The 10,326-nt window shown below is 44.7% G+C and overlaps 1 protein-coding gene across 1 annotated transcript; it reads left to right on the top strand.

Moving 5' to 3' along the window:
• The first annotated feature begins 332 nt into the window (after nucleotides 1-332).
• MRPS34 (mitochondrial ribosomal protein S34) lies at nucleotides 333-9,940 on the top strand. The gene is made up of 4 exons (XM_077449200.1): nucleotides 333-549; nucleotides 2,410-2,613; nucleotides 5,333-5,375; nucleotides 8,935-9,940. Exons 1-4 carry the CDS (start codon nucleotides 436-438, stop codon nucleotides 9,225-9,227), a joined length of 654 nt encoding a protein of 217 aa, XP_077305326.1. The 5' UTR covers nucleotides 333-435; the 3' UTR covers nucleotides 9,228-9,940.
• The last annotated feature ends 386 nt before the right edge of the window (nucleotides 9,941-10,326 follow it).

Genomic DNA, 10,326 nt, shown 5'->3' with positions numbered 1-10,326 from the left:
CGCGCATGCTCAGTGATACATTTCTGGCCGCAACGTCACTTCCGGAGCATTCTACGATGGGGAGCAAAATATGACACTACACCGCTGACATCTATTCCTACAGCCAGGTGGCGCCTACTGATTGCATTTTAGTCAGAGGCAGCCATATTTGTTATGGGCACATTTTTACAGTTTATGCAGTGAGCTTTCACAATCTTGATGTGATAATCGTAACTTCTTGCACACATCTTGGTAAAAGGTGGAGACTTGGTGTTGTTGTCCTAATAAACTATGGGCGGGCGATTGGACGATCTGGCAGCTGTGATGTTGCTTTAAGATCGGACCACGTGACAATGTTGACAGATCGCTGACGTCAGCAAAGCGGGACATTCCCGAGTATACCAGGGTCACCCTCACGTGTGTGTATTGGCGGTGTGAGGGGCATTGATCGGGATCATGGGGCGGGAGAAAAGAGTGAGAAACATTGCCGAGATGGCCCGAAAAATCCGGGAGTACCGGGCGCTGAAGAATCGACCGACAGAGTCCAAGCGATATGCGATGGACTATGAGGTGACTGTCACCCCCTCTGTCCTCTCCTATACAGGGCTGTATGGAGGTCCTGTCACCCCCCTGTCCTCTCCCATACAGGGCTGTATGGAGGTCCTGTTACCCCCTCTGTGGGGCTGCATGGTGGTCCTGTCATCCCCCCTCTGTGGGGCTGCATGGTGGTCCTGTCATCCCCCCTCTGTGGGGCTGCATGGTGGTCCTGTCATCCCCCCTCTGTGGGGCTGCATGGTGGTCCTGTCATCCCCCCTCTGTGGGGCTGCATGGTGGTCCTGTCATCCCCCCTCTGTGGGGCTGCATGGTGGTCCTGTCATCCCCCCTCTGTGGGGCTGCATGGTGGTCCTGTCATCCCCCCTCTGTGGGGCTGCATGGTGGTCCTGTCATCCCCCCCCCCTCTGTGGGGCTGCATGGTGGTCCTGTCATCCCCCCCCCCTCTGTGGGGCTGCATGGTGGTCCTGTCATCCCCCCCCCCTCTGTGGGGCTGCATGGTGGTCCTGTCATCCCCCCCCCCCCTCTGTGGGGCTGCATGGTGGTCCTGTCACCCCCCCCCCCCCTCTGTGGGGCTGCATGGTGGTCCTGTCATCCCCCCCCCTCTGTGGGGCTGCATGGTGGTCCTGTCATCCCCCCCCCCTCTGTGGGGCTGCATGGTGGTCCTGTCACCCCCCCCCCTCTGTGGGGCTGCATGGTGGTCCTGTCACCCCCCCCCCTCTGTGGGGCTGCATGGTGGTCCTGTCATCCCCCCCCCCCTCTGTGGGGCTGCATGGTGGTCCTGTCATCCCCCCCCCCCTCTGTGGGGCTGCATGGTGGTCCTGTCATCCCCCCCCCCTCTGTGGGGCTGCATGGTGGTCCTGTCATCCCCCCCCCCCCTCTGTGGGGCTGCATGGTGGTCCTGTCATCCCCCCCCCCCTCTGTGGGGCTGCATGGTGGTCCTGTCATCCCCCCCCCCCTCTGTGGGGCTGCATGGTGGTCCTGTCATCCCCCCCCCCTCTGTGGGGCTGCATGGTGGTCCTGTCATCCCCCCCCCCCTCTGTGGGGCTGCATGGTGGTCCTGTCATCCCCCCCCCTCTGTGGGGCTGCATGGTGGTCCTGTCATCCCCCCCCCTCTGTGGGGCTGCATGGTGGTCCTGTCATCCCCCCCCCCTCTGTGGGGCTGCATGGTGGTCCTGTCATCCCCCCCCCCCTCTGTGGGGCTGCATGGTGGTCCTGTCATCCCCCCCCCTCTGTGGGGCTGCATGGTGGTCCTGTCAACCCCCCCCCCCCCTCTGTGGGGCTGCATGGTGGTCCTGTCATCCCCCCCTCTGTGGGGCTGCATGGTGGTCCTGTCATCCCCCCCTCTGTGGGGCTGCATGGTGGTCCTGTCACATCCTCTGTCCTCTCCCATACAGGGCTGTATGGAGGTCCTGTCACATCCTCTGTCCTCTCCCATACAGGGCTGTATGGAGGTCCTGTCACATCCTCTGTCCTCTCCCATACAGGGCTGTATGGAGGTCCTGTCACATCCTCTGTCCTCTCCCATACAGGGCTGTATGATGGTCCTGAGACACCAAAGAAACAGCACTTTCTACAATGACTTCCCTTCCTGGTCAGAACAGGGTGGCGTCACTCCCCCCTCCTCTCTCTGGCCGGAAAACAGGGTGGCGTCACTTCCCCCAGCTGGAACAGGGGGGCATCGCTGTTTTTAACCAGAAAGAGCATGACAGAGTAGAGACGGATACATTTTTTAAAATTACCTCTCTAGTATTCCTGTTGCTGGTAAATTGTGCTCAACAACAGGATCACTAATGCTACATAGGCTACAATAAGAAGCTCTGATCCAAACCAAGTGTGTTATAATGACATATCCTTCTATTGTCTCCTTTTCTCTAGAATCTGACCCGGACTTTTACAGGTAAGCGGATGCCCGTCCTTGCTTGGGAGGATATCAAGAATGAGAAGCAGCTCTTCTCTCTACTCGCTGGCCTGAGAACGTTTGGGATCGGAAGGATGGTGACCAAGAAGTCTTGGCTGGAGGACTTTGATGAGCCTTGCTACTGGACTATTACTAAGGTCAAAGTGGATTACACGGCTGAGGTGAGGAGAAGTCAAGAAGATCCTGATTCATGATTATATATATATCAAATTTGTGTTTTTTTTTTTTTTTTTTTTTAAGGTTGCTGACATGGGTATAGATATGACAAACATTCCAGTATTGTATATACAGATTGTGTAGATTGCACAAACGGAGAGCTATTGATGGATAGAACAGCTACATCCTGCAGATCTTCAGTTAAACCCCCAGTGTGTACCTAAAACATTACACCACAATATCTAGATTTTTAAATTAATGTTTTAGAGATGCATGTTTAAAAGTAGTAAATTATTTTAGTCTATTATGATAGGGAAAGATTTTAATTTATTGAAAGACTGTCAGATAAGAGCATGCACACATAAAGGGGTTTCAGGCATAGTTCACACCTGATCGATGCTGCCGCATCATGTTGTGTGGGTTTATTTTTTTTTTTTTTATTTATTTATTTTTTGGTGCTTTTTTGGAGCAGCACCATTCATTTTGTATGGGCCTCCAAAAAAAAAGCTCATGTACCAAATTATGACACTGAACCAGGCAGGTTCGGCGTTGGATGATTTGCTGTGATTTTCATGTGTTTTGTCTCACAAAAATATCGCACCACAGTTGGGGTGCCATTAGGAAATAATCGTACTGCAAGCACATTGCACGTTTTGAATCGATTTTGGAATTGCAGGCAGAATAGCATGATTCTGCCCACAATTTCAATATGCTCACATGTGAACAGGCACAGAAACACACACTGGATGCTTGCAGGTACCATTAATCCTAATGGCACAGCACATGAACTGGATATCGCACTAGGAACCACACTGCACTTGTGGTTCCCTGGCGGGCTGCTATTTCTAAAATACTGCAGGGACCTTTTCCCTGCTTTTCAGGATGCACAGAAGCCCATTTAAATGGATGGGCTGCCATGCCCACGCAAAATGTCTTGCAGAGCTTCATATGTGTGATCCTTCTCTCAGGCTTCATGTATACTTTGCCCATCATTTACTACGGGCGTGGGAAAAGCCAAAACATGGAGAAATCGTGCTGCATTTTACCGTCAAAACTTTTCTATCCTGAAAGCAATTCTTCCGCGTTCAGGAGAGGAAGGTTGAACCTACATGGACACGTAGGGGGTTATTTATGAAAGGCAAATCCATTTTGCACTACAAGTGCAGTCGTTGTAAATCTGCGGGGTAGATCTGAAATGAGTGGAAGCTCTGCTGATTTTATCATCCAATCATGTGCAAGCTAAAATTCTGTTTTTTTTATTTTCCTTGCATGTCCCCCATCATCTTCCGCGACTGCACTTTCAGTAAAATTTCAAGTGCACTTGTATTGCAAAGTGGATTTGCCTTTAGTAAATAACCCCCATAGGCTTTTATGGAGTTGAGTTTAGGAGCTCTGAGGAAAAAAAAAAAAATGCCAAAAGCTTCTAAACTCAAGTTTAGGAGCTACTAGTGTACAAGAAGTTTAAGGGCTCATGTACACACAGACTAGGTTGACTGCCAGCCGCGTGAAAACGCAAAATGCTGCAAATTCACGGCGCAATCACCGGCAGTCAAAACATTTGTATCCTGAATGCGATTCTTCCATGTTCAGGAGAGGGAAGTTGAACCTTCTCTAACCACAGCAGCTTCTAAACTCTTGTAAAAGCCTAGGTGTGCACAGACACCTGGGCTTTTATGAAGTTGAGTTTTTAGGATATTTGGCAAAAGCTCCTAAACTCAAGTTTTTAGAAGCTGTAATGTACACGAGGCCTTAGAGATGCTTTATTTGATATACTCCAATACTTGAAGACATTTGCAGGATTCTAGAATACCACTGAATTCAGTAGGCTTCTTGGGTGGTTAAAGTTGAAAGGTTATGCTTGCCAAATTGCATGGATATATGGAAGGAACTAGAATACTGTTGACACAACCGTTAATCTTAAAGTATAATTAAATGCAAAACTTCTTTTTTTTTTTTCGTTTCAGAGCGGAGAGGGATTTGAAAACCTGTCCATTTTTATTGTGGTCTGTGCCCCCATTAGGAGGATTCACCCTCTCTATTGGTCCTGTTTAAATCAGAGGTCTGCCCACCGCTGTAAAATTAAAAGCCAGCAGCTGTACATACTGCAGCTGCTGACTTTTAATAATCGGACACTTACCTGTCCTAGAGTCCGGCAATGTTGCCACCGCAGCTGATGTTTCCATCAGCTGTCGGGTGCTACCGCCTCCATTGAGAGTACAGGAACCCAGCAGTGAAGCCTTATGGCTTCACACTGGGAACCATACTGCGTATGCGTGAGGCTCCGTTCCTCTCTCCTACTGGCCTGGCGGCTGAGGGTCCCAGAAGTGGGAACAGGATACCTGTGAAAGACAGGTATCCTGCCCCCCTCCCCCCAAAAGTTGCCAAATGGGGGGGGGGGGGGGGAGCAGTACAACGAGCGGAAGTTCCACTTTTGGGTAGAACTCCGCTTTTAATGTTATCATTGAAAGTAAATGTTAAAGAAAATCCCACATTTTTGGTTGTCCCCAGAAAAGTAATAGAGGGGGAATCTTCCAATGGGGGGCCTCAAGAGTCCCTTCATTTTCAGGGATTTCCGCTCCCTCCCTGTTTGGCTTTGGAACAGGAAGTGAAGGGAAATCTCCCCAATGGGACACAGATGGCAAAAAAAAGCTGACAGGGTTAACCTGCCTATAGTTCTTTAATTTACATATCATTTTTAACTTTTTTTTTTTTTTTGTCTTGCAGAACATGGACCATGGGCAAGCTTGGGGTTATTTAACATATCGAGGTAGGTCCTGCTAAATTAAACATTACAAAAAAAAACAGAAAAATTATTACACCTATACATTGTTTTATTTTAATGCTTTGCAGTGAATAGCTTGTTAAAAAGTGTAGAAATGACTTATTTTCACCTGGATTTGTTTGGGGAGGTTAATAAAGAGATCACCTTCTATACCCCAATTCTGGGTTTGAGGGTTTATTGAAATTGTGATCCCATGTATACAATTTGTTTTTATTTTATCTAATGATCAAGTTATACTTTGATGAATTAAGGTATTTAAAGTGGAATTGCACTGCATCTGAGCACCACAAACCAAAAATACTATGTATAATTTTTTATTTTTAATATTCAAAGCAAACTCCTCCATCCATTCATGTCTCCATACTTTATTTAATTGAGAAATAATTTTGAAAAACACCTCCTGGCATTTCTGGCAGAGTCCATCTTGAGTAAAGTCAAATGATTCATGTAGCATTTACTTCTTGGAACCCATCTGTCCTTAACTCAGGCATGGGCTGAGCTGAGAGCCCTCCCTCCCTTCCTGAAGACTTCTGGGATGGACAGTGGCAATTTGATCCCCTGCAGATATTGTACGTTTGCCCACTTACAAAGAAATGGAGGGTATATAACTGTTATTTTTATTTTTTTTTTAAATCATGTTTTTTAACCACTTCAGCCCCGGAAGGATTTACCGCCTTCCCGACCAGAGCATTTTTTGCGATACAGCACTGTGTCGCTTTAGCTGACAATTGCGCGGTCATGCAACCCAAAAAAAATTGACATCCTTTTTTTCTTTTTTTTTTTTTTCCCTCCAACAAAGTGCTCTCTTCATCACCTCCTGCGTTTTTTTTTTTTTTTTTTTTTTTTTTTTTTTTTTTTTTTGTGCTAAATAAAAAAAAAAAAAATATTTTTTTGCTATGATAAATATCCTTAAAAAAAAAAAAATTATATAATAAAAAAATTTCTTCCACAATTTAGGCCGATATGTATTCTTCTACATATTTTTGATAAAAAAAAAAGCACTAAGTGTATAAGTGATTGATTTGCGCAAAAGTTATAGCGTCTACAAAATAGGGGATAGATTTATGGCATTTTTATTATTATTTTTTTTTTCTTTTTTACTAGTAATGGTGGCGATCTTTGATTGATTTTTATATATATATATATATATATATATATATATATATATATATATATATATATATATATCTCAATCTCTATATATAAATTTTTTTTTTTCTATTGGTACTGCGACATTATGGCGGACAGATCGGACACTGTTTTGGGACCATTGACGTTTATACAGTGATCAGAGCTACAAATAGCCACTGATTACTGTATAAATGACACTCGCAAGGGAAGGGGTTAAACCCTATGGGGCGATCAAGGGGGTTAGGTGTGTTCCCTGTATTTGTTCGAACTTTGGGTGGGGGGGGAGAGAAAATGGGCTCACTACAACATGACAGAGATCACTGGACCTGATGACAGGGAGCACAGGATTCCTGTCATATTGCTAGGCAGAACAGGGAAGTGCTTTGTTTACGTAGGCCTCTCCTCACCGCAATCGTGGGCCACTGGCGAATATCGAGTTTGCGGGACCTGCGGCCACACTTCTGCGGCGGGTGTGTGCCACCTGCTAGGGGGCAAATTCAAAGGAACGTACAGGTATGCCCTTTTGCCTGCCGTGCCATTCTGCCGACGTAAATCTGTGCGGCGGTATGCAAGTGGTTAAATGAAAGAGACAGACTATCAACCAAAAATCCAGAAAAAAAAACATGGTACAAATGTTATAAATTGAGTTGCAGTTCAGTGAGTAAAATAAGTATTTGATCCCCGAACAACCAACAATTCTGGCTCCCACAGACTGGCTACAGTATGTGGTATATTAGTCCTGTCAGTTTAGGAAGTTGCTCCCAATGACAACTCATTATGTGTATAAAAGACACCTGTCTACAGAGTCTTTCTTCCATTCAAGACCAAAGAGCTGTCAAAGGACATCAGGGACAAGATTGTAGACCTGCACAAAGCTGGAATGGGCTACAAGACCATCAGTAAGCAGCTTAGTGAGAATGAGACAACTATTGGAGCGATTATTTGCAAATGGAAGAAATACAAAATATCAATCGCCCTCGGTCTGGAGCTCAATGCAAGATTTCACTCCGTGGGGTAAGAATGATCATGAGAAAAGTGAAGGCTCAGCTCACGAGATGAGCTTGTGAATGATCTCAAGGCAGTTGGGACCACAGTCCCCAAATAAACCATTGGTAACGCAATACGCTGGCATGGATTGAAATCCTGCAGCGCCCACGAGGTCCCCCTTCTCAAGAAGGCACATGTACAGGCCCGTCTGAAGCTTACCATTGAAAGATTGGGAGACAGCACTGTGGTCAGATGAGACCAAAATTTAGCTTTTTGGCATTAACTCAACTCGCTGTATTTGGAAGAAGAAAAATGCTGACTATGACCCTAAGAACACCATCCCTACAGTCAAGCACGGAGGTGGAAACATTTATGCTTTCTCTGTTAAAGGTACAGGCCAACTTTGCTGCATTATGGGGCCATGTATTGTAAATATATTGGATGAAAACTTTCTTCCCTCAGCCAGAACACTGAAAATGGGTCTTCCAGCATGACAATGACCCAAAACATACTGCCAAGGCAACAAAGGAGTGGCTCAAGAAGAAGCACATTAAGGTCATACCTTAATCCTATAGAAAATGTATGGAGGGAGCTGAAGCTTCAAGTTGCCAAGCGACAGCAAAGAAACCTTAAGGATTTAGAGAAGATCTGTTAAGAAGAGTGGACCAAAATCCCTCCTGAGATGTGTGCAAACCTGGTAACCAACTACAAGTAATGTCTTCTGTGATTGTCAACAAGGGTTTCTCCATCAAGTACTAAGTCATGTTTTGCTTGGGGATCAAATATTTATTTTACTCACTGAGCTGCAACTTACGTTATAACATTTGTATCGTGTGTTTTTTATTTTTTGGTCTTTTTTCTGGATTTTTGGTTATTATTCTGTGTCTATAATTTATAATACACCTATGATAAAAATTATGGACCCTTCCTTTCTTTGAAAGTAGGCAAACTTACAAAATCTGCAGGGGCTCAAATCCTCATTTTCCCCACTGTATCGAATCATTTGCCTAGACACGGAAAGCAGAAAATAACTAAAACAAGTAAATATGATCTACTTTTCTATCAGCATAAGGATTAGAAATAGTCCATGTTGACTGAGAGAGTGAATTTCCACATTAAGAAAGAGGGAAGAACATAGTATATTTAAGAATTTGTGGACACCTGACCATCACACCTGTATGGGCTTATTGAACATCCCATTTTAGAATAATTCTTGAGCATACATAATGGGGTCTGTGCCTCCCATATTATTAACAATACCCTTCATGGGGAAAAAAAAACAACAACACATAAAATCAATTATTGGCAGTGGAGTCATTTTATGGCTTTTGCCATATAGTGTATTTCTCACCCAGGATCATAATTGGAGACTATTTGAAGCAGAGAGACCTGGTGATCTGATTGTTCATCTTCTTTATTCACCCAGGTAAAACAGTGCCTGAAGAGCAGGAGATCAGCAAAGTCATGTACCATGACTGGCGTCTTATACCACGGCACGAAGAAGAGACCTTCAAGAAATTTATCCCAGTGCCGGAGCCAGAACCCATCCGCTATGTGCGGTACCCACCACTCCTGAGGGCAATGATTCTGGCTCAGTTGCAGAAAGAAGGAAAGCCTTTAACAGAACCCATGCTGGACATTGGGAGATTACGTGAATCTGATCAGGAGCTCAAAAACGAGCTTAAAGTGAGGAGAGCCAAAACAGGGACACCGGTGTGATGAGGGCATGGACCTCTACTACTTCCTAGAAACACAGATTCCTGTAGTTGTCAGCGCAATGTGGCCTGCAAGCCATTGTGGCAACGAAGTGCCATGGTGTATATGTATATTATCCCTGCACAGGAGAAAAAAAAAATGAAAAGCTCCTTAAATTTAGAGCTGTAAAAGCCCCAATGTGTCTCACACTTAACCACACCAAAACCAACATGATTAATATCATTCTGTTTGGAGAAATGCACTGTTAGGTGGTTTTGACTTTGAGTAGTGCAATGGTTATTGGGGTTATGGGCTCTGCTCTTAGTTGAGGGTTGTTTTCAGTTTGACCTTACTGAGAGAAGACTGCACAACACTTTTAATGGCTGAAAATCATAATTTTTACCTACCGACACCATGGGGGTTATTTACTAAAGGCAAATCCGCTTTGCACTACAAGTGCACTTGGAAGTGCAGTCGCTGTAGATCTGAGGGGAAGATCTGAAATCAAGGGAAGCTCTGCTGATTTTATCATCCAATCATCACGTGCATGCTAAAATGCAGTTTTTTTATTTAACTTGCATGTCCCCCCTCAGATCTACAGCGACTTTACTTCCAAGTGCACTTGCAGTGCAAAGTGGATTTTCCTTTTAGTAAATAACCCCCATGTGTAGCTGTGTTTTGCGTTTCCTTTCTGTTGATGTTTACTGAGCTGTAATAAAGCTTTATATATAATCACACCATTATATGCTACTTTATAATTTACAGGCTGTCTGTCTATCTAGCAAAATAAGTATTGAACACATCACTTTTTCTATAAGGTGCTATTGACGTGAAATTTTCATCACGTCGGTAACCACCCATGCAATCCATACATACAAAGAAACCAAAACAATGAAGTTCAGAAATTAAGTTATGTGTAATAAAATGGAATGATGTGGAAAAAAGTATTGAACACATGAAGGAAGGGAGGTGCAAATGGGCATGGAAAGACAAGACACCAGCTGAAATCTATTAGTAATTAGAAAGCAATCCTGCCCCTTGTCAGTGCAAATTCATATCGGCTGGTTCAGTCTCAACTGATGGCCTATAAAAAGGTGTCTCATCACGAAGGTGTCCCATAAGA

Source organism: Lithobates pipiens, unplaced genomic scaffold (assembly GCF_037356315.1).
Source record: "Lithobates pipiens isolate NorthernLeopardFrog02 unplaced genomic scaffold, aLitPip1_a1.2 Scaffold_22, whole genome shotgun sequence".
In the NCBI taxonomy this organism is placed as follows: Eukaryota; Metazoa; Chordata; class Amphibia; order Anura; family Ranidae; genus Lithobates; species Lithobates pipiens.
This window is presented reverse-complemented; position numbering and strand designations above follow the sequence as displayed.

Coding starts and splice junctions, on each gene's coding strand:
- MRPS34 (XM_077449200.1), top strand. CDS start 436: ATGGGGCGGGAGAAAAGAGTGAGAAACATTGCCGAGATGGCCCGAAAA. Junction 550..2,409: donor GATATGCGATGGACTATGAG/GTGACTGTCACC, acceptor CCTTTTCTCTAG/AATCTGACCCGGACTTTTAC. Junction 2,614..5,332: donor AAGTGGATTACACGGCTGAG/GTGAGGAGAAGT, acceptor TTTGTCTTGCAG/AACATGGACCATGGGCAAGC.